The 25,347-nt window shown below is 40.9% G+C and overlaps 1 protein-coding gene across 2 annotated transcripts; it reads right to left on the bottom strand.

Moving 5' to 3' along the window:
* Window positions 1-579: 579 nt before the first annotated feature.
* On the bottom strand, window positions 580-15,659 carry keap1a (kelch-like ECH-associated protein 1a). 2 transcript variants are annotated; one of them, XM_029461307.1, is made up of 13 exons: window positions 15,366-15,659; window positions 11,009-11,068; window positions 9,994-10,893; window positions 8,858-9,057; window positions 8,583-8,739; window positions 7,248-7,340; window positions 6,765-6,911; window positions 6,533-6,639; window positions 5,547-5,676; window positions 5,170-5,366; window positions 3,152-3,357; window positions 2,363-2,539; window positions 580-1,372 (listed from the first exon to the last, which is right to left on the bottom strand). In XM_029461307.1, the coding sequence occupies exons 3-13, from the start codon at window positions 10,204-10,206 to the stop codon at window positions 1,194-1,196; spliced, it is 1,806 nt and encodes a 601-aa protein (XP_029317167.1). In that variant the 5' UTR covers window positions 10,207-10,893; window positions 11,009-11,068; window positions 15,366-15,659; the 3' UTR covers window positions 580-1,193. The 2 variants fall into 2 exon arrangements, with proteins under 2 accessions (XP_029317167.1, XP_029317166.1); XM_029461306.1 differs by lacking the exon at window positions 11,009-11,068.
* Between the last annotated feature and the right edge of the window lie 9,688 nt (window positions 15,660-25,347).

Genomic DNA, 25,347 nt, shown 5'->3' with positions numbered 1-25,347 from the left:
CTTCGCCTTCACTCTCAGAAATCTCAACATGTCTTTGTTGGCGGCCTGCTGGGATAATTGCAGGTGAGCCACGGAGGAGATGGAGAGCAGTAGTGCAGAGAGAGAGAGAGACAAGTAAACACACAAGTGACGTGTGCGGCTGATGACTAACACTGTAGTGACTGCAGTAGCCTTTGTCTTTATTCAGAAGTGCTGGAATAAAAAAGGTGGCTGTGAGGCTCTGCCGGCTAGCTCTAATTATTCTCTCTGAGCCATAAAACGCAGACAATTATTCTTTAACCAAACAAGACACCACTGCCCATAGTGTGCAAATTCCATACTTATACTATTTCAGTGATGTGTCATTGTTGGTCAAATTGTGAACAGCATTAAAACCCCTTATTCTATTGCTTTGAGATTTTTTAGCTGGGAGTTCAGCTTTTACATGGCAAAACAAAAAAAAACAGAAACACCATTTTTATGCCGTGGCGTGCAGCTGTTTTTGGACTTATCCCACCATCTAGTGGTAGTGCATGTGCTGTTACATATTGGAGCGACACACTTGTGTGGATGCATCCTAATAATTGAGATCACAAGAGGTCAGTAAAAACACATTAGTCTTTACTCACATCACGAGAAAATGGGAATTACAACGATGAACATAATGTGCAGAAATACACATTTGATTCACTCTATTTTCAGAAACACAACACACACACACACACACACACACACACACACAGGTAGATTTGTGTGGAACTATTTTGGCACAAAATAAAGAAAAGACAGAGGTAGAGATGCAACACAGAGTGAGGAATTAGAGATCAGGACACTGAAGGCCATTCACTTACATTTACAAATAAAGTGTAACACTAAGAGATTAAAAACAGCAGAGGGGTAACAATTGTTAATTAAATACCATTATTTGAGATTACATCTGTAGCACCTTGTTCATAGTGAGGTCACTTGTGTAGATGCATTTCTTCCTCTTCCTCGTTTCTGTACAAACTATACCTGCAGTACTCCACAGGGCGATTACAAGTGAGATCCGTGAGAGCGGGGATGTACGAGGAGTTTTCATATTGGAATGCGTTTTTTTTTATTGAATGCACTTCACCCTGTCTTGGAAAGCAAGCAGCACCACTTAGAACTGCATTCAACACTTGAGACTTCAAACAGATTTCGTCCTCATCATCCTCACGTGGCTCTCATCCTCATGTGATTCCGTCCTCGTCCTCCTCTTGTTCTGGCAGGCTGCCGGGACACGGCTCCATGGTAACAGCGACGCCCATGCCGCTGCGTCCAACGGGCATGTCGGTGACGCACATCCATTCATTTCTTTCTGGACAATAACACTCAACACTGGACAGGAAGCCGTTCTGGTTAAAGCCTCCTGGATGGACAGACACAGATACACAGACACACAGGTTTAATGGAGCTGTAAATAAACCAATTAGGGAACTGTTAAACTATTCCATCTTTTATTTATTTATTTTCCAATTTACTGTATATATGAGGAGTGAAAATATAGATTTTTAAAGGCAATTGATTTACTTATGCGGTTTGTTATTTCGTCCCAATCTGACGTGTCATTTGCCTGCTGCTCGTCCGTTTACTCTTAACATTTGAACCACGCTTTACTCTATTTAATTAAATAACAATTAGTAATCGAGCCACAGTGAGCCTCCTGACCTAATGCTCTACTAATTAATCAAAATGATCGAATTTCTTAACAAGTCCGTATTATTATTGCTTCTACGTGCATAAACATCTAGAACGGACATTTCTTGGGCTCATCGGAGCTGCAAGTCTTGTGACACATGATAGATATTAAAAGTTGTTTTTGTTTAGGTTGATTATTTAAATAAACTTCTTTAAGTCATAAGAATAAAACAAGTAGTTTGTGGTAGTGAGTGTCTGCTAAAATGAGAAGGTACAATGGGGTTTAGAGACATGAAACTGTTCCTGCACTAATTAGTGATGGCACACAAAACAGGCCTGACTTCAGACGATCAATAATAAATCAATACAAGCTTAATCAAACACGTTATACTAAAAATACCCAGGAACAACACACACACACACACACACACACACACACACACACACACTTTAGGTTAAAAAAGTTAAAGAGAATAAAAAACAGTAATAAAATAAAATCTAATAATAAAGACAAATTAGAATAAAATCAGAAAAAATAAAAAGTACAAAAACATACATTGAAAAAAAAAGCACTCGATGAGCCAAATGAAGTAAAGCACGTTGACCTTATTAGTGTGCGATCACAACCTTCATGTCCCTCTTGCTCTGCAGTACACGTTCTGTGCAAAGCCCCCCCAACTCATGTATGAACCTTATATTATTTAATAGTGATGTAACTGACCGAGGACAAAGATGCATCCCTGGTGGACTGTGACTCCGTGTGCACTGCGGCAGTACTGCATGGAGGCCCTGGGCTCCCATTGGTTCCTGGCTATATTGTAACGCTCCACAGAACACAGCTGGCTCCGCCCATCATACCCTCCTATTGCGTACAGGTGAGAGTTCACACACACCAATCCTGCAAAGACCAGAGAGGGAATTTAGTTCAACATTTTGCCAAAATTGCCCATTTGCTTACATGCTGAGAGTTAGCTGAGAATATCAATACCTCTCGGTACTAGGGCTGCATTTTACTATTATTTCCATTATCGATTAATCTGCAGATTATTTTCTGGATTAATCGATTAATCATTTGGTCTATATAATGTCAGAAACAATGTAAATTCTAGTTTTTCATATTCCGAAGTGATATCTGGTTTTGTCAGTCTAAAACCCAAAGATGTTAAATATGATGTAAAATAGAGAAAAGCAGGAAATCTCATCATATTTGAGAGGCTTAAAAACAGCATTTTCTGCCATTTTTGCATGAAAAATGATCTAACAGTTAGTCGATTATCAAAAATGTAGGTGAATATTTTTCCCGATTGACACCACACTCGTATCTGTCCATTAAATATGAAGCTACAGTTAGCGGACTTTAGCTTAGCTTAGCATAATGACTGGAGGTAGAGGGAAACAGCTAGCCTTGCTCTGCCTGAAGGTAATAATCTGCAGCTCACTAATCAATACATAATGTCTTGTTTGTTCAATCAGGTTGGCTCTCATAAAGCGAGAGTAGAGACACACTCACCCAGTCCACTGCGTATAGTGTTCATGGGTGCCAGCTGGTGCCAGGTGTTAGTGTCAGGCTGGTATTTCTCAGCAGTGTCCCACCGGTTCTGCCCGTCATATCCCCCCACCACATACAGAACCCCCCCGCACGCCGCCACTCCAGCACCCAGACGAGCCACCAACATCGGGCAAACGAAGGACCAGCGATTAGACTCTGGATCCCACCTGAAAACAAAAACAGCAGTTGCTCAGTGAGTGCATACAGTCAATGTTGACAATTCCTAATGCCATTACATTTAAGTCAATTAAAATAATCAAATTAGTGTATCAGTGCTGCAAAAACTTTAAATGATTCCGAGGGCAGTGGCTGTGTGAGGCAACCTTCTCAATCTACCCGAGCCGGTCAATTTTAAGTGGATTAGGTTAAGCTGGCAACCATGTTTGGCAACTATTGGCAAGCTTTATTTGAAGCCAAAGAGGTTGTAACACCACTGAGAGCAGACAAGAGACAAGGAGGTCCACATGATCCCCTTCAAACAGACATCTCTAAATAATTAAAGTTACGTTTTTATGGTGTTTGGAAAAAAAAAAAAGTGGGTTTAAAAAAGGTCAAATTCTGTAAGATACATGTGTTAACATGTGTTTTAAAAGGAATAAAGTATTTTCCAAATAGTCCTACTTTGTTAGAGGAGAAGATTGACACCACACTCAAATAAGTCCATTAAATAAAGTCAGGACACGGTTAGCTTAGCTTAGCTTAGCATAAAGACTGGATGGATAGCTAAATAAAATATGCCTACCAACCTAAAGCTCACTGATTAACACATATCTTGTTTGTGTAATCCATACAAAACTTGAACTTGATGCTAAGCTATCCAACCACCTCCTAGCTGAAGCTTCATATTTAAAAATCGGCTAGATTTGGCAGTTATCCTCTTATCTAACTCAAATAAGCTTATCTCCCAAAATGTTGTACTACCCCTTTAATATTAGAAACGTTGTAAATGCAAATAATGTGAGGTATAGCAACAACAAAAGGACTGAATTATAAGCAGGCAGGTTGCATTACGAGTGCTCACTGGTTAATGATTAGATCAGTTTTCAGCAATGGGTGTTTTCCAGCTGTAAACTGCTGATAGGAGCGTGGCTGATATTACATCACCTACTCTCCAGCATTGGCAGAGCGCCCTTGAGGAAAAAAAGCACTAAATGCAAGTCACTTCCTGAGTCAACGTGCAGACACTGACCCTGTGCTCTGAACCCTGAAATTACTACATGCAGCAAGGCAAATTTCAACGATAAATGACGATACATTATCTCAACATGGCACACTTGAACAAGGAGGGATAGCACCCTGTTGAATGTCTTACGTGTTGCTCCGATTCGTTTGGCGAGAATCCTCAAGAGCAGAGCCATTTCTGCCAACCATTGTTACTGTAAATGCTCTAATCTCCTTTGATGCATTTCACATTGAATTTTCAACCGTTTCTATCAGCGTTCATTATATTTAGCAGTGAAAAGACTTCCAAGTGGCGTCTGATGAGTTGTAATAATTCTCTTGTGACCAGCGTCTTTTAGAAATCTATACCCTTCAATGTAACAAGGGATTGAGGTTACATTTGAAAAACACACTTCTTTTATTTAGTTATTAATTGATATAAATGGATTTATAAACGGCATTAAAACTCCTCCCTGCTCGGCGGCGGCAGAAAACAAAGTTGTAACGCATTCCTGGCCAGATCGACATTCCTGAGAAATGTCTCAACATGTTTTGAAAGAGCGCATGATGATGTTGTTCTAATTAGGCTTAGAGGAATACCTGTAAACCTTTTGACTGCTCTTTAGGTTGAATAGCAGCTATTCAGTTCATCTCTCTCATGCCATTAACCATACTTACAGGGAGGTAAATGCACTTAATCTAAGAAAGTGTGAGGAAATCCTCGCTCATTACATTCAGCCTAGTAAATAAGATGTCATTAAAATCAAATTACTTCTCGAGTGCCTGGTTAAATAAATAAATCCTCGCACACGCCTCACCTCTCCACCGTGTTGTGGTGCGTGGAGCCCTGGGAGCCTCCGACAGCATAGATGCAGCCGTCTACCACGCCCACCCCAACCCGGTTCCTGGGGATGCTGAGGGAGGCTCGCTGGCTCCACTGGTTGGTCATCGGGTTGTAGCAGTACAGGGCGCTGGACTCCGTGTTGTTTTGAAGAGACAGGTTCCTGCCTCCGACCTGAACAGAGATTATGTTGATCTCTTAAAACATTAATCCAGGACTGACGAGGTGAGAAGTGGCAACAATATTTAGCTTCCCAGCTTTGTATTTCTCATATCATAATGTATTTACATAATTGTGTCTTGGAGTGTTAATCAGCAATTTCTTTGGTAGTCTGACACCACTAGTGCAACGTACAGTGTACAGCAGTCCAAACAGCGCACAGGCCCCCAGACCACTGCATGCAGACCCCATGTCAGCCAGTTTTAGCCACACGTTCCCCCGGGGATCATAAGCCTCCATGGAGGCCAGTGAATGCTGCCGGTATCTGAACAGAGACGAGAGAATGGTGAGTTCACTGGAAATGTTCTCTTGATTTTAGATGCATTCTTTAAAAAAACGTACATGTAAGTACACAGTAGAGAAAGGCCAAGGACTTGATATGCTTGCTGGTACATGTATGAATGCATGCTGGGGTTAGAAATGTACTCGCACAATTTGCTTCATGTGGAAACAAAAACTTTTTTTCTTTCCCATGTCAGTCAAAAACACATTTTTACCTCCCGTTTGGATCTGTGCTTTTACACCAGCCCAAAAACAAATGCACTTAAATTAATGATTTTCTTATTTACATTTAGATTACAACAAAGAAAAATATTACATATTTTCTTTCTTTCTTTTCTTTGTAATCAAAATGTAAATAAAATAAATTATTTACATGACCATCAAATAGCTCCAAAAAGCTCAAGCAGCAACATTTAAAATGTTCTGTAGTCAAAGGATTACACTCGAAGACTAAAAAGTTGAAGAAAAAAACCCCCCAAAACATATTCATGGTAGTTTTAATCTTGCAAAGTCTGACAAATTGAAATAGGCCAACATACATTATGACACTATACACTAAATAAAAGGCTTACAAAAATAGGAGTGTGCCTACATAACCGTTAACAGCCACTGGGGGGCAGACTGAGACAGCTTCTGGTCCACACGACCAGCTACTGCCAAACTTTGTTGTGAGGAAAGTACGCACAAGTTGTGTATTATAAGTGGACATCTATGCTGTGAACGCAGCTCATTCATTAACATGTGGTGAGGTGAGCAATGAAGTCCTTAGCACAAACAGTTGTCTCGGAGTGTCTTAATATAAGTGTGCAACCAAGCGAGATGTAGGAAACCACACGTACCCGCCGGCCACATAGATGAGTTGAGTTCCACGATTAGGTGCAGGAGGCAGCTTCCTCAATGTCATATCCTGGAAGATTTTAGACAGGAAGTCCTTACAGGAATTGGCCTGAAAAGAAGAAAAAAAAAGGGGGGGCGCAGCTGAGTAAACACTGAAAAATAAATGTTTGTGAGCACAAATGTAATTTATCTGTTCATTTCCACAACAACACATAAAACAAGGCTGTAGTTCACCTTGCTGAGGATGGGGCAGGACAGCAGCTGGTTCTTTAGGAACTTAGGAGGCAGGGCGTAGATATGAACCGCGTTCAGGAGGGCATGCAGGTACTGAGCTCTCCCTTCCATATCCCAGCGGACCCAGTCCGTGCAGGCCTTGTACACCTGTCATGGATTGATTTAGACATGTTAATGTTGTTATGTATGCACGACACGACTGCTTTGTGACACATAAGATAATACACAAACAAAAGCATGACTCATATACACATTTGAATAACATTTACTCTAAGCTTGCTTTTCTGTCTCTAATTAATTATTGAGCCGTTGGTCACACACGCAGGGACACACGCAGGCACACAGTAGAAAAAGAATGAAAAAGAAAACACAAGATACGAGTTAAAAACAGGGTTTCACAAAAGACAGAACCTACAATGATTGCAATGTGTTCCTTATGTGTCTACCAGTCAGTTTGAAAGGAGTTATTTTAATGCAACACACCTCAGACTCACAGAGCACCTTGAGACTGTCCTGACTGATGAGCTCCAGCAGCTGGCAGTGAGAGAGGCTGAAGAACTCGTCTTCTTTAGTCACCTAGAACACACGAGCACGTCAGATAAAAGCCGATTTAATACAGAATTCTATTTTCCAATGCAAAGTATAATATTCAAGGATTAATGTGCGCTGGTAGGAAGGTGTTAGAGCAAGGAAGTGTAGATAAGATGGAGCATTCACACACTTGCAAAGGTAGTTTCCATCATTTAAAAAAAAAAAAGAAAAAAAAAAAGGTGTCAGGGAAACTGGCAGCAAAAGTAAGTATGAAGTACTGGTGCTGTGAAGCAGCAACATACCCGACCTTGGTTCGGGTAACCATTAAACACAGCATCTGTACTGTTCCCACAGTATTATAACACATGAGACCAGCAAGATATAAAGCAGATTACTAACCAATGAGATGTGCCGATTAGCTATGCACAAAAAAAATGCATATAAAGCGTAAAGTTCTGAAGCTTCTTTGGTGACTTGCTGCCCGTCAATCCACATCTGTGAGCTCTAAAGACTAAATAAAAAGTGCTACAGCTTTGCTGCTGACCCTATGACTGGCTGGGGCTTTGTTCCAGGCCTCACAGTCTGACATCAGTGCTGAGCTGCGAGCACTGAGAGCCACGGTGGAGGAGCTTAGGTTGATGCAGAACAGACTGGCAGCAAAGCGAAAGTAAAGTGCAAGCCCAGGAAATCTTAGTTAAGGATCTAAGAGCAGAGCAGGATGTTACTAAGACGGAGTTACTCCACTATAAAGAGCAGTCAGAGGAGATAGAAAAGCAGGGAGGTAACAACAGGAAGTAACAAAAATCATCACTGATCCTGTGTCAGTAGCAAATGACCTATTTTGTTTTTAAGGGGCCATAAAGTTGCAGTCAATTCTTCTTCTCCTGACCAAACAATCCACAAGCATCACCTGCGGCGAGACCAACTTGGATAGATGATAAAACAAAGAACAAGTACGTGTCATGCCCCATTTTCACAGATGGACGCAGACAGTGGCTTTCTCTGTGGCTTTGACTGGAGCAGTGGGACCCTTCAGTGTTGAAACTGCTCTGTGTAATATTTAACGCATGCTTAAAGATGTTATTTCTCTATAAACATGCAGAAGAGAATAATAGAGTATTACGAGACTAGAGGCTGCACGTTGCTCCATAAATAAACTGCACGTCACATGTTCGCTTAACATAAAGTAACAAATGCACAATAAAAATAAAAGCATTCATAAAAACCCGACTCGACTAAATTTCAAAAGAAGCAGCTGCGTTTGCGCTTTCTGTACATGCTTCTCACCTCACTGAAGTGTGTATTGATGTACTCTCGACTCCGCTGGTGCAGCTCCGTGCAGCAGATCTCCTCAGCAAAGCGGGCGATGCCGATGACGTTAGCAGGCTCCAGGTGCTTCGTGAGGAAATCGCAGCACGCCTTGGCCACGTCCTCCATCTGATACCTTTGTAGAAAAGAACAGAAAAATTCACAACGTCCTGTATATTCTCCACTTAAAAGTATAATTCAATTATGTTCTTTGTGATGCATTTATCTGTCTGTGTGCGGTTGTTTTTGTTTACCTCATAGCGGCCAGAAGAATGTGCAACACACACTTCTCTCCCACTGTGATGTGGGAGGTGTAGGCAAAGTCAATAAGTCTTCCCACCACCTGGGGGCAAACATCGCGCAGAGTGACCTCTGAGGCGCGACACTCTTTGAAGCTGCTGGTGAACATGGCTCTGAAGTAGGGGCTACAGGAGGCCAGCACCACCTTGTGCACCTGGGAAAATACATACATTTGATTCTACAGAAACATTCACTATAAAAAATTAAAAAACTAATTACACAGTAAATTGTGAGGAATAATGCTGCGGGCCGTAACCTAAAGAGTTACCTACTTTTAATATTATTTATTGCTATAACTATTATTCAGACTACATTTAGTCGGCGTCAGAGCTCTGTACTGTGCTAGTACTTAAAGTAAGTCACTCTTGATACGAGCGTCTGCTAAATGTAATCGCAATATCTAAAGAATAAAAAAAATCAGTAAAATTCATCTTTGCTAATTGTGGATTTTGTGTCTTCTATTGCAAATTAATTACATTTAAATATGAGTGTAGGGGGGGGGGGGGGGGGGGGGTGGAGAGAGAGCAAACACAATTACACTACTGGAGCGTGAGATTTAAGAGGCGGTGGATTATTGACACAACATCATCATAAGTGTCTTACTAACATGACATCAATATTTACATTTTTAAATGTCATGGTTATGGCCAATACAGGTATATTGCAACACCCTTATTTATAATATCTTGTGATGGGCTCATTGCAGGGGTGGAATGTGGTCTCATAAACAGGTAAAAGTACAAGTCTCCTTCAGAATAAAGGCACCCTGTAGGGTTAGTGCAACATTTAAATGCCTTTACTTTACATGGCAATTATGCATTTTGATGTGAATATTTCTTTTTAAATACATAATTGCCATGTAAAATAGTCACATTCATAAACAGACCACATTCCAGCCATTCAACGGGCCTTCACAAGATGAATAAGTACACCCGAAGGATCCAAAGAGCACCTGGATGTGATCACCACAAAAGACCCAGCAGCACATCGTCTCCGCCCTTATTCATAAATTTGAAGTTTCTACAGAAACTGTGAAACAAAACATCCCACAAAATGGCACAAAGCACATTTCATTTCGAGGGCGTCTCACCTTGAAGTCCACCGTTTTTTCCTTGTATGTGACATGAAGCACGAGGTCACACAACATCTCGTGCCGTCTGAATTCCTCCATGGCCTCGAGGGATCTGGACGCGTGGGTCTCCACCGTGTAGTCGAGATACCCGGACCCGTGCATCGAGGGAACGGCGATGGCCGAGAAATCGGAGTCGCGCGTGGGACGTTTCTTCCTCGTGGGGCAATGCATTCTGTGAGAGCGGTATTCCAGATCGTTTTTGGGGTTGCTCAGTCTTACAGTCTTGTACAGTTCAGCGTTTTAAGCTCTTATCCCATCGGGGTCAGACTTTCAACAGAGGAAATTCCTTTGGTTATTCCAAAGGCGCCGGTGAGTAGATGCCCTTAGTTCCTCCATTTGGCCTCAAATTTAACACAAGTCTATTCAGTAAGTTGACACGTCCCAAGAAATTAGGGATGTGAACAGCGTAATGGTACCATCCATTGGTGGCCCCGGCCACAGCCAGCGGGCAGATCAAGTAGTCCAGTGAAAAAGCCAGTTGCCACATAAAATACATTCAGCTCAAATGTTTCTCTGCACAAATACGGCGGGTAAACAAGCTCGCAGACTGATAGAGAACCACATAATACTCCCTCATCCACAGATCCAGGCTCCAACATGACTGACTGAGCCTTTGAATCAAGATCACACAGATCCCAAAGCACAAGTCAAACCATGATCATTAAATCGCTATAGGTTCAGATTTGACAGGTTTCAGGGCTTTAAAAGTGAATCATTCGGATATTTCAGGAAGCGCTCTGCAATTTAGCGTTCCACGGGAGAAAAAGGGGAAGTGGTTGGCAAAAAGTGTGTGTAACTGCACAAATCGGATGTATCCTGGCAGGGATTTCTTTAATCCCGTCTGTTGTGATGTTTATCCTGCAGAAAAAGCAACAAAGAAAAAAAAAAGATTAAGTTAAGAGCAATGAGAGACTTTTAGTGGTTTGAGACGACGACAATGGAATAAAAATCTCATGTGAACATGACGCTTTACCCTCGTGTATGCATGTGTGGGTGTGGGCGTCACACACTCCAAGGTTTCACTTCCTTGCAGCTAAAACAGATAAGAAATATGCAGTTTTACACAACAGCTGTGTGCCGCAAGAAACGGTCTCCCTGTTTTCAGTTTGGTTTATATTAGAAAATACAATCCGTAAATGCTTAATCTGGAATTAACACACCATTTTTTATGTTATGTCATTTCTAAATATAAAATGTAAGGTATAGATCGTGTGCATGTAACGTCACGCTTATTTCCCAACCTGTAAGTCAACCATGTTGGATGATATACACAACCAAGACTGCGCCCGTTCACGTGTGAGTTGCTGCTACGCTTTGTAATTTTCTTTGTATTTAAACGTCTAAGATTGAAAGAAAATGCCAACCTTGTGCGCAGTGTATGATGCTCGAGGGCCAATTTACAATATTTTAGAGCTCAAACAGTTAATCGGTTAATCAAAAAATGAGTCAATAATGAAAATATATACATTTTTAGTTCAACATAGATCTCAGGACCTTATAGAGCTGGTTCAGCCCTTCAAAAATAAGCTTGATCACGTGTCAATCAGGACCAGTTAAAACTCTCTTTTCCTTCCTCACTTCTTCAAAGATGTCGGCTAAAGAGACGTGTGAGTCACAGAGGAGTCACTGCAGACAGCAGCCACATACAACCATATCCAGAACACACACACACACACTCTCACACTATTTAAAGCTACACAAGGTAATGAATGAATTCCTACCAGACACCAGAAGCTGTCGCTGACCAACCGCTCCAATGTTTTCCCTACAAATCACATTTACTTCCATGTTGCTACTTACATTCTGAAGCAAAGAAATAAAAAATAAAACCGCGCCTACATGTCAGAGCGAGCTGGTGTCCTCTGACTGGAACCTTCTTGACTATTGATCTTAGTAAATGTCAAGAAAAGAATTCACTAATAACAATTATATGGGCCTCTGACGTACTAGAGCAGCGAATTAAACCTTAAGGATTGTGTTTCTACATTCAATGTTGATAAAAAGATAAAGAATATGTTTTAGACAGTTTCAGATCAGTCCACTCAGGTGACTGTATAGGACACGATGTCATTACTGTGTATTGGTATAAACGTCGTCTCTAATGAAGCACAAATTAAGAGTTTTAAGAGATTATTGTCATTTAATAAACCAAGTTAGCTAACTTTTGTTAACTCATTCCTTTCGTTAGCGAACTGAGAATCTACACCGACACTGTCCATGAAAAACGCTGGTGGTCATCGAAACTGGCAAATACGGTTGTTGTGACGTGAACGCGATGGGAAGGGGAGTGCGCCATCTAGTGGCTGAATGTGAAAGTGTATCATTGTTACCATTATCACCATTAAACGTCATCGGCATTCTTATAACAAACACAACGGGCAACACCGAGGTACGATGAGCAAGGTCAACAAATACCTCTCAATTATCTTACACCTATTTATTTCTTTATACTTTCTAAGTTTGGAATATTTCATGATATTTAACTGCAATTCTTGAGAATGACCAACAAATTCCACAATGTAAAGTTTAACTTGCAGTGCTTTGTCCTGGCACTCGTTTCTAAATACTCAGGAAACACAAGAAAACAACACACTGGTGGTGGAAGTCGAAAGATAATATTGCACCTACACTATTCTTCACCCAAAGTTAAACATTCATTTGACAACGTGGCATCAGACCACATGTTGGTAACATGTCATCTTTACGTAAGTGACCATGAAGGTTACACAAGATTTACTGCACTTTCAGCAGAAATACTAATGGTCATGGTACAAAGGTTATTCTATACAAACTAATAACATAATAATAATAACATTATAATTAGCGTCTTACAGCGTCTCTTCACAAGCAAACCGAGAGCATATACTGAACATGAAATATCTGCATTCCAGAGTGCGACTCGCTGCTACGGCTCGAGCAGAACAAATCAGCTCTTCAGTTGGAGAGCAACAAAAGACTTCTGCTACGCTGCCTGTTAGAGTCCATTAGAAACCCATGTAATCAACAACACCAGCATGAAACAGACAAACCCTGAACCCACTAGTGACACAACTACTCCGACCCCCTTTTAGAGCCACAGAAAAGTGCTGGGTGTTCACCAGCATCTGTCAGATACTGAGTTTTACTGAGAAAAGCACAAGGAGGTTACCGCTGGTGTGGTGTGAGTTAGTGCAGCTTTGCAGAGTTGCACAATCAATGTACCCTTACCTCTCACCCTACAGTCAGTCGGCCTGTTTGCCGGTCATATGACCAAAAGCGTGAGACGGAAAAGGAGGGAGAGAGAGAGAGAGATGCAGAGGGCAACATACTGTACAGCGAGCAAGGGGAAGAAAAACAAAGTGGGAGAGGGGAGACATGGCTGTAGTGAAACGACAGAAGGTAGATTTAAAAAGGGAGTTAAAAGAGTCACTAATACAGTAGAGCTCAGTTTTCTATAAAGGGCCATTGTGCTTGGATATATCAGCCTGTCCTACTCTCCTGATCAGGCTTTAAGGGGGTTAATAGAATTACTGAGTAAACACAGTGCACAGAGCCAGGCTACTATATAAAGCTTTGCTCATGCCTGCAGGAACACCGTGACAAGTTCTGACCAGTTTATTGATTTTAACTATCAATGCTCGTGTGATCAAGGTCCTGACTGTTGGCACCGCAGGTGGAGGAACCGTTTGGTTTCGTCAAATTTGTTTCGCGAACGGCTGTTTGGAAGTGCGAAGAAGCCCGTGCAGATAACAAGGGCTTCATTGATGAAAATGCATCTTTGATTCAGCTGTTGAATGGTTTCAGAAAGCAGATATGTGGTATTCATCAGATTAAATGTGCACTTTTGAGACACTAAAAATAAAAAACACATTTACAAGACTTATTTGTTTTTCATTAAATCACAGGCCTGGCTGAGCACAGATTTTATAGGAAGAGGCAGAGAGAGGGAGAGTTAACCATTTACAGAGAGGAGAGCACAGTAGTTTGTTAACACGTCAGCCTACGCAGCCAGCTTTGAACCGAACGTACAGTATACAGGATTTTGACTAAGGAGTGAAGACACTCTCGCTTAACCTTTGACAATATGTTGTCTAAAACTGCTGAGCTGTAATGATCACACGTCTTCCGCAAGGTTTCGTAACAGCAGTGACACAAGCTCTTCTGCCTTATCATCTCTCAGTTGCCCGACCGGGATCAAAGGTTTCTGATGACTTCACTGATGGTTTCTTTTGCTCTGAAATTTTCTTCATGTTTGAGGAATATTAAATGATAAAGCCGTTTGTATTTAGGTAATTAATGTATTAAAAAGCCTCATCTGAATACATTTGATGGTTAGAAACTTCAGCTATACTGTAAGAATTAAAAAAAAAAGGGCCCAATGCTGCCTCCTGACCACAAACTCAACATATCAGAAACACTAAATATACAGTCAATGGAGAAAGAAAATGCTTTTATTATCTGTGGTAAAGAAAACTAAATAAATGTGCGCAGCCGTTAAGTGTAGGAACACGCTGAACAGATATGTTGATGACACAAACAATGCAACAAAAAAGTTATAATATTCTCATTGCAGTGTGTGTGTGTGTGTGCTGCCACAAATTATTATTTTCATTGTTGATCTGCCACTTATTTATATTTTTATTCTATTGATCAATTCATTGATTTATAAATAATTAGTAGTCTATAAAATGTCAAACATATAGTCCAAAGATATTAACTTAAAAGTCACAGAAGAATCAAGAACCAGTGAATTTCTTAAAATGGTCTTAAAATGATAGTAAACTGAATCTCTTTGGGGTTTTGGATTGCTGGTCAGATAAACAAGAAATGTAAAGATTTTTATATACATTTTCCCTATTTTTTTTGATGTTTTAAAAACTAAACGAGGAATTAATCAAATAAATAATTTGAAGATTAATCAATATAATTATATAAAAATAAAAATAGTTCAATTATTTCATTCATGTCAGTATCCATTGTATGTGGTTGGATAAATCCACACGTTTCAGCTCTTTAAAGCATATTGTTTTTTACGAGGAGAAACATTTGACTCGTTATATGAATGACAAAAGTTTCAATTCCCCTTTACGAGTCTGCGCACTGCTGAGGAAACAAACTGAATGGTCGACAACAAAAGTATAAACTACCGGATATATTAGCGTAGTAGGCTATGCTGAACAGAAACCCTGCTGTTACTGGGAGAAATAGCAAAACAAATGTCACGAGCGCTGCTGAAAGACACGCACACACACACACACACACGCGACAACAATGTTTGGATATTACAGTGATTTTCCAAAGGGCGCGTCCACTAAGCACAAGAAACTGACTTTTAAAATAGACTCACTTACCTAAAGCAACACTTTAGCCGCCGTTACACTGTATATCACAAGAGAACAACACAGGTCTCACTGGTGGACGCTTTCTTTTGTCCTGTCCGGAAACCAGCAGATCTGCCACTCTTCACATTAAAAGTGTGAATGTGCGGAGCCGCGAGTGTCGCTGCTGCTCTGCGTCGCGGCGGGCAGGCTTCCAAAAGGCTGCGGCGGTGCCGGTGGGGAGGAATTTATGCATCAACATGACTCTGCAACTCTCGAGTACACTGCAAACACTGTGTGCGCGTGCACTACGCATGTTCAAAGACATACAGGGCAACAAGTCGGCAGCAGTGTTCCTCAAAATGAAACGGAACATCGGCCACAGCAGGGATGATATAGAAAATATTAAGTGGTACAATACACTACAGCAGGATCATATCAAGAAACATCCGTTTAACTATCCACACACGCACACACAATCCCACAGAGGAAATCCACAGCTTAGTTCATACTAAGTTTTATTAATGATTCAAAGTAAACACAAAACAATATCTTATGAATAAACTTGATCTATCAATCAATCTATCTGTTTATCTATCTGCATGTTTGTCTAGCTGATACAACTATATCCTAGATAACACAATATAAATGTATGTATTTGATTGCATATGATTGAATTCCAAGCTCTCAAACTGTTTTTTACTTTTGTCTTATTTATAAGTCATGTTAATTGTGGTGATGCCAAAGACAATTTTCCACAAAGTTTCTATCCTAACATAACATCAGGCTTTGTCTGACTTTCAATGGTGGAGAAATATCCTTAAAGCACCAAGAAAGCCTTCCAATGTCCAAATTCCTAGACATACCCAATAGATCGTGTACATGTGACGTCACGCTTATTTACCAAACCCGTAAGTCAACCATGTTGGATGTATATACAACCAAGTCTGCGCCCGTTCATGTGTGAGTTGCTGCAACGCTTCGTAATTTTCTTTGTATTTAAACGTCTAAGATTGAAAGAAAATGCCAACCTTGTGCGCAGTGTATACTTGTGGTCATAACGCTACTCGTGACCCAGAGAAACGGTTCTTTAGATTTCCTAAAATCATCAAAAACAACGATCCACAAAAGAGGGATGAATTGCTGTCTACCGAACGCCGTACGCTGGTTTAGCAACATAACTCGTGAGGATTTAACAGAAGACAAAGCACAATTCACCCGTGTGTGTGGCGTCCACTTTATATCTGGTAAGAGCTCGTGCTAAAGCTATGTTTTCAATGTTTACGTTAAACATTTGTGCTTATGATATACCCGAACACTGTAAGACCTCACTTCTCCATATCGCTGACTGGTAAATAAGGCACTTTCTTTACATGTGATGCCGTTTGCTCTTTTCTTCTGTGCATGTTTTTGTTTGGCTTATTCTTGAGACTACTTCACTTGTGAAAAGCAAAGCACCAATGTGAGAACATGCTTCGCTTACTCCAGCCATACAATCACAGTGTGCGAGGATAACATCGCCGCTCTTCTCACTCACAAACCACGGCTTGAGCGGTGTATCTCGAGCTCTTTGCGAGTGATTTACACGGGCATGGACGAGCACCCTGTCATCTTTCACTGGTTTGGTAAGAAGACTACCAACCCAGCCAGAAACAAAGACATTATAAGCATCTAAGCTCTTGTATGCCTTCATTTGTGCGTTGGTTGCCCACGACGTTTGTAGCACAAGGTACTTCACAATATCCGGATATTCAATCGGCGGTAATGAATCTAAATCCTCAATATAATCCGACGGCTTTAGCGTGTACGGGTCACGGCCGCAAATTTGGACTTTTTCTCTGAATCTTGCCTTTGCAGAGGACTCCAGAGAGTCACAATACTTTGAAGAAGTCGGAGTTGTATTGTTGTTCGCTTTAGGCGCCATTGTTGATTTGTTTTTCATCCAAAATGGCGTCGACATTTTATTTCTGGTCTTCATCAGTGGATGGGGTTTGCTTAGTCATGCAGTCGGCGGCTTGGACTTCTAGACCACGTTGGCTTACAACTTGAGGGTGAACAAAAACCTCAATCTCCATCCTTTAATGAAGACCATGAGATGCAGTTGAAAGCACGGAAAGACTAGTCGACCTTTGGTAATTTTGTCAAATTGCTATTTCCATGGTTAAAAATAACTTTTCATACTCGTAATTGCTTTCCAATGAAAACCATGTATCTCCAAATATAGAGATTTTGAAGGATTATGTCCCTTTTATGGGTCGAGAAAATTCTCCTACTTCTTACGATAAATAAACTATTTTAAGACCAGTTGGATTATCAGGGGAAATACGCAGAGCCACAAAGCTGAAAACGCTCTTAGTGCATGAAAAGAAGGTGTTTCGTCGATACATAGTTTTCACAGGATCAGACGGCAAGATAAATTGTTCATCTCCATGGTCTATTGCAAAATGTAAATCAATAATCCCCTGTCACTGTTGACTTTATTGATTTAGTGAATGAGTGTGTTTAACAGCCTCACAGTCAACATACAGACAGAACTCCCTTAAGAAAAGCGTGAATTTAAAGAAGAAAGAAAAGCTTACGGGCATATCTTCATTGTGCTCCCTTGCATGATCATTATGTCCCTAAAACACACATAAACCCCCCCCCCACCCTCCCCTCCACAACTGGTATCTTTTTGCGACTACAATCTTAGACATGGACAGTAAAGAGCTCATCCTGTCCACATCAAACCCTGCCAGACTTCAGATACAGCTTAATATCCTGTCCATGGATATCTCAAACAACAGGAGAAGTGACAAGACACACCCTTGACAGATGGTCCAACGTGTTTGACATAATTTTTTAAAACAAACACAGCTCTGGCTCTGAACATGCGAATGACTTGCAACAGTTACTAAGGAACTCCCCTTCGCCACAATACTTCATGAAAGAACAATCACAAGCGGCTCTTCAAAACAAATGCAGACCTTACTTCAGCAGCTGTGAAGGAAGACAAGTTCATTATTTTTTACATCCTCTTCACACCACACATAAAGCCATTTAAAAAAAATGCTTATGAGGAACTTTAGGTTAACATGTATAATTAATATTCAGGACGTCCAAACTTTCTTTAAATTCTCATATGAACGTTCTGTAAATAGGTCATTTGCCTTCTGGCAGTTTCAGTTTAGGAGGGTTTGTGTCCTCACACAGCAGCATATATCAAAAGGTATCAACATTTAGGAAGTATTGTGTTCTTCAGGCAATTTAAGTATCCACACTTGTCACACCACACCCACCAAACCCAAGAACATGAAACCAAAAATGACTCGGAGAGTTGATGCCAGGACAGCATGAATCATATTATGATAGAGAACGCCTTCACTAGAATCATCTGCATAGTTTGATGGCTGCAGAAAGATAAACCAGTGTGACACCATGAACTAAGATGCCTGGCGCGGTAAACATATGAATGTCTCAGATAATGAACAATGGACGCTCATTTACAGTAAATGCTTCTGTTGCCAATAAACATGAAAGCAAAACATCTGCTGAGTCATTCTGTGACAAGTAAAGGTGTGGTAAGCACATGTATAGGAAGGTCCCTGCACGTGTGTATTTATTTTCTTTGCTATTGTGATTTTGTTTGCTTAAACTAGACGAAAACCGCACCGATTACATTTTTTTTGCCTGAACATTAATTTGATTGATGTTTTGATGTTCTAAAGAAATAGAAGGCAGTGTTTCACCTCTAACCTGGATCCATACAATCTCTAATGTTTATATTTCAGTTGTAGTAGTTTGGCATATTTATTGTATTCTAATTAATTCTTTATATTGTGTATAGCATTTACTCCTGTGTAATCAGTCAGTCAGTGGGTAAGAACACCAAAATTCGACCAAATTGCTGAAAAAACATCTGATTTATAATCTTCAGGTGGAGCTGATCTGTGTTTACTGAGGCACTAATGTTAACCGCGGCTGAAAACGACCCGCATATTCGTCTCGTCTTCCCGGTGGCGGCGCAGCCAGGAGAGCAGCCCGTCGGGGAGAGGAGAGAGGTCGGCAGAGACGACACTCAGCAGCCGCCTCCGTCAGACGGAGCCCCAGTCAGGCGGCCGAAGAGACTTGAGCTCAGCCAGAACAAGCCTCAGCGCCGGCAGTCACAGCGAGCTGCTGGACCTGTGTGACGGCAGCAACAGGGAGTCTGCAGCTCCCCGGTGCTGTGGCTGAACTCCAGCTAACTGCTAACTGAAGCTACGTCGGTTCGCCGGGTGGTTTACCTCGTTTCTGCCACTTTGAATGTAATCCAATAAACAAACATACACGGAACATGGCTGTAATATTTACAAGCGATTCTGCCTGACTCTGTACTTCTTCTCTCTGTACTGAAGGCAGACTGGCGCTACAGTGACTCACTATCGCCTCTAGAGGAACAAGTGGTATTACACTCTGGACGGAGCGTAGCTAGTTAGTTAGCATGTTAACTTCAGTAGATATCTCTGCAACACATAGACGTCTTTGACATAACGACAACACTGTTACCTCTTCATATCCTGTTCATAATGTTTGTTAATTATTTTAAAGATTCATTCTGGCATATTTTACACATTGAACCTTTGATGTTAGAGGGAAATACATAGAGAATACTTTTCAGGGGCTTTAATATGTTGGTACTGGACTATTTTTACATTTTACTGTTCTACTTATTGACATAGTGTGTATGTACATTGTAGTGAAGAGTACATTTTTAAATAAATGCAGTGGAAGTATTCAGATTCTATATTACATAATTGACATCATTCTATTAGGCTGGATTGTTTTTGTTTTCTGCAGATGTAAGAGAAAATATGTGCATACCTCTTGCACAGGCATTGTGCCAACGTTATTTTACTGCTACCAGGAAGTATTAAAACAAAGTACCACAGCACGGTGACACAGCACAAAGCTGGCCACATTTCTGTTATGTCAGAGCGATCACTCTTCTCTTCACTTCTCCCGGACATCGACCTCTGCGCTTTCTCCTTCCTCAGCTCTAAGATACATTTCTTTATTCCCTTATGTCTCTCACTAGAGTAGTAAGGAGGGAGAACCATAGCTGAGATGATTCTTGGCGTCAGATTTTCCTTCACTGCATCGGACAACTCATCCACGTCGAAGAGAAAGACATTGTGTTAGTGTGATGAGGGTAAATGACATCATGCACTGTGATGTGCTGCCCTCTGCTGTTTGGAAACAGAAGCAAAGCAAATGTGGAAAACATATATTACTCCGTCGATTTTACATAATGAAGTTAAGTTTCTACTAATGACGACGCGTGCGCCACAGCCTTTTGAAAAGAGTTGTATAATGTCCAAAGTTTGAAATAAATGTTCAGCTTAGACTCGAGATTTTATTTTTTTCACCAGGAACAGACTGAAACAAATAAATACATTTCATATTCTAACAAAGAATGCAAAAAAAAAAATGTTTTAATGCTGAAAAAATGAAAACAAAGTCAAGAATAATCTTGAATAATTCACTTAATATGAGTGAAACAAATAGGAACAAGAGGATACATAATATATTGCATGTAATGTTATCACCAAGACTGAATATCGCTTCCAATTGTTTGACACTAGTGCAGACAGATTTTATAGATAGACCTACTTAGCGTGCTTACTTACTTCGAAGAATATACTTTTTATATTTAACAAAATATTGAATATGAGGCCTTTTATCATATAATGCATAAAGAAATGTAACTTTCTTTCTGTTAAACGAATAGAGCTCTAACTACATACAAATATTTAGAATTACATCATTTAAAATGTGACAATACAACAACATCAAGACGCAGAGAAACAATAATATACAGTAAAGATGTTATTCATGTAGCTCCATCAGTCCATTAGCTTTCTACTTTATGCAACAATCTCATGTAAATGATGAACTTCATTTTTTTGCCTGTGCCAAATACAGGTGGCCATGCTTGTGAATGTGCATGATAAATATAAGTAAATAACAAAAAGAGGAAAGCCACATCAACCCCGTGCCCACAGTAATAAACATCCACTGCCTGTAGAGTCTCTATTCAACCACCAGAACGAGAGGATTCCTCAGACGAGACTGTAATCCTCTCTTTCTCTCAGTTTTATAGCGCTTTATGCCTTGATGTGTGATGCCCATCACCAACAACACACATTGGCTCCAGATGGGAAGAGGTAGAAGAAGAAGGGAAGAGAGACGGAGACAGAGAGATACAGAGAGCTAGCACGGTTGATGTACATCTGTCATGCATTATTGCAGCGAATGCCAGCGCTGCTATCCTGGCTTTAGAAACTATGTGAGGAGGGGGTTGATGGGGTCCTCCTTAAATCACAATCTGATTCCTCCTCTTCTTCTCCGCCGCTCCTTTTTGGTGACTATATCAACACACACACACACACACACACACACACACACATCACGCACTATCCCCCTATGAATTCCTCAGGAAGGAGTCAGCCTTCTTCATTCCTCTGGACACAACTTTTCCTTAACAAGGTACTGATGGTCTTGACCTCCTCTTCAAACAAACCCTTCCCTCCAATCAGGGAGGATTGTGGAGCTGGGGCTCAGTTGAGGCCTGTGGGTATTACAGAGGAAACGTCCTGATTCTCCTTGATTACCCCCCCCCCCCCCCTCTCTCTCTCTCTCTCTCTCGCTCTCTCACTCTCTCTCTCTCTCTCTCTCTCTCTCTCTCTCTCTCTCTCTCTCTCTCTCTGTATCCCCCCTCTTTCTGCCCCCGCTCTCTCTCCAAATATCTCCGTCTCAGTGGCTTCTGGCTTTCCTGCTGTCTCTAACCCAATCTCAAACTTTTCTCTCCTGTCTTTGTCTGTCGACTCACTGTATTTTCTTCCTCGTCTGGTGTGCATCCATCCCTCTGATTGCTCCCCGGTTTGCTCTTCAGGGTTTTCTAAGTCTCTTGCTGATGAGCTGTTTATCCACTTTGTTAGCAGAAATTCAACAAATCCTTTCGATCAAGACTCTAAGGAGACGGTGGGGATATTGTACCGTATGTCCGTTACATATATATGTTAATAAAATTACTCTTTAAAACCCCATATGACTATTAAGTTCAATTAAGACCTTCAATTTAACCCAACATTGGCAGGAATGACATATTCAAGGTGCATTTTCCTCGTCTCTCTTAAATGTTGTGCTTTATGAAGATGATGCTTAACAAAAATGTTTCAAAAATTCTCATTCTTTCCTCAATAAATACAAGTTATTCCAAAAATGATACGGCCAGCAAATAGCCATAGAAAGCCAATTAGATCTACTTCTCATATTTAAGTATTAATTCTAGTTGTTCTAAAGATTGTATTAGAAGAAAATGGAAGACTGATATAGGATGACATACAGGGAACAAATTCATTATATTCACGCTCTCCCTCCTGTCCTACATGTGCCATTGGTTTACACCCAGCCGGTGTTCTTATGTCCTGGTGCCAGCCACAGAGATGTAGAGCCTACTGTCCTCACATGACAGCCTTCCTCATCGAACTTCAGCACCGCTTCAACTGCTCTCGTGATCTTCCTAACCTGCTCCGTCTCACTCTTTGTCACCATCTTTCCTGTGTTTCACTGCCTCTCAACAATTTGTCTTCTGCTCTCTGTCTGTGGTGCATTCAGGACTGTCTGTTTGGAATATGTGGTATTTAAATGAACACTGGTGTGTGTGTGTGTGTGTGTGTGTGTGTGTGTGTGTGTGTGTGTGTGTGTGTGTGTGTGTGTGTGTGTGTGTGTGTCTGAGATTACATGTATGTTAATGTGAAAGATGTTTGTGTGGGCATACAAATGGAGGACAATAGCAGCATAAAACACACAAGCTGAGACAGTGACACAACATTTTCACAGACGGTGACGGCTGTCCGTCATAAATTGAACTATTCTAACTATGACACTGCGAATACCGGATGACCGGAAAGTGACACGGCAGCCACAACAGTGTCACGAAATTCTTTTCACATTTCCTGGACGGTAACTGCAGGGCACGGGCGGGAACTGCCCCTCGAACAAGAGTCCCCTCTGAGTGAGGAGAAAGGGGGACATTGTAGGCCGGGATCCGAAGGTCATCACGGCTGTTAGGCTCACGCTCTGTCTGGCCTCCTACTGACTCACCGCTAGTCGACCAGGACTAATCTGTGTATCTCTTTAGCCACCATTAGTCAAATATTAGTCACAGAGCCCATTTAGGTGATGGACATGAAGAGAGTGTCTGTTCTCCAGACACACTCTTGGGCCCAAATGTGGGTTTCTCAATCCTAAAGTGACCTGATGTGATAGTATTTCCTCTCCGCTTGTCTCCAGAATCCGCTAGAGACGTCAAAGGACTCCCACTGAGATGCTGACTGGCTTCCACTTAGCTGATGCCCGAGGGCAACTCTTCGTCTTCTGTAGAAAAAGAGCTTCCGCTGTGGAAACAAGTTGCTCCTTCTTGCCTCCTTTTTCTGCACAAAATGCTGATCGGATGACGAATTAACTGATCTTTCACAATTCTGAGGAAAAGGTGGTTGTTACCGCCACCAAGGAAGTTACGATCGTTTGTTGGTTTGTTTGTCAGCAGGTTTAGAAAAAGATTACTGGCCCGATTTTCATGAAAGTTGTTGGAAGGATGTACTGTGGGCCAAGGAAGGACACACACAATTTTGGAGGGGATCCGAATCAAGGGGCGGATACACGCATTATTTCTTATAGTTATGGAAATTGGTCTGCTCTGTGCTTCTGGTTTCACATGTAACCATATCACTCTTCAGACAGGAGGTCCTCTCAAATGTGCAATCAATCTAAATGGCAGTGGAAAGAAAGACTTATTTACCGCTTGGTTTTTGTTGAAAAACTTTTTTACCATAATTCATTTAATGTATCCAGACAGAACATTTTGACTCCTGCACGTATCTTAAGTCTCTTTCAAAGCTTCTGAAAGTGCAATGTTTGATACATTTTAAAAGGAAAAGATGCATTTTGTCCTAATTACCTGGTACATGTTTCATCCTCCGATATATCTTTCTTTGCATGGAAGACGTTTTGATTTGTCATAGTAGCAAAAGCACAAATAATAAAATGAATAATGGCTGAATTCCAATTTGTTGCTTCAGTTTCAGTGTCCTGGTTGTGCACGCTGGCACTCACTGTCATGCTGTCATGGCTTCCTGGGACTCAGCCGCCATTAATGTCACATCAATGAGGTCGCTAAAAGCTAAATGAAATGTAACACCTGTGTATTGATGACTATGTGTGTCTTCGGTTGGATAATCTGTGTGTATAAATGGGACTGTTGGGATTATAGTTTACATATTAGATGAAGGTCACCTAGACTGAACAGTCATGTTGAATAAATATGACATAAATAAGCAGCAAGTGCGACAGTTTGTGGGCGTTTTTGGGGTTTCATATTTTGACTCATGCTTAGTCAGTGTCTAATTAGCAACAATAGGACCGCAATCGTGACATTGTTGTTTATTTTAAGGCCACCATGCAAAGAAAGAGTAACCATCTTTTCTTATTTTCTAAACATAAATCCCCTTAGAATAATCCCCTTAGAATAAACCACAGGGTCATGTTTTATGTGCAATATTACAGTAAAAAAACAACAATATGTTTTAGACTGGTCTGTAGTGTTGGACCAGTCTTAATGTTGCTTTTACAATATGCAAGTTAGAAACATTCACACAAATATAGACGGATTTATTTTAAGCCTAAAAAGGTTTGTCAACCGACCCCCAGGCTGAACTAAGAGCCATGTTTCCAAAGTCGCTGACAATTTGTGGTTTGCTAACAATGTTGTGGAGCGAGAAGAGAAAGACTCATTAGAGCTTTAGTTACATGTTGGGAATGTACAGCAGTGAGGACATGTCATTCCAACTATTTAATTCTTCCAAAAGGCGAACAAAGCCATGGTTTTAAGTTTGAAAATAGTTTTAATTTCCCCAGAATTCATGGAAAATGTGTCCTTTTAAGGACAGTCCAGAAGTACACCGCTTTGTGTAACAGATGAAGGCAAACGTCTGAA

The sequence above is a fragment of the Cottoperca gobio genome, chromosome 22 (genome assembly GCF_900634415.1).
Source record: "Cottoperca gobio chromosome 22, fCotGob3.1, whole genome shotgun sequence".
NCBI classification, from domain to species: Eukaryota; Metazoa; Chordata; class Actinopteri; order Perciformes; family Bovichtidae; genus Cottoperca; species Cottoperca gobio.
Note: the sequence above shows the minus strand (reverse complement) of the source record. Positions and strands in the feature narration are given on the sequence as shown.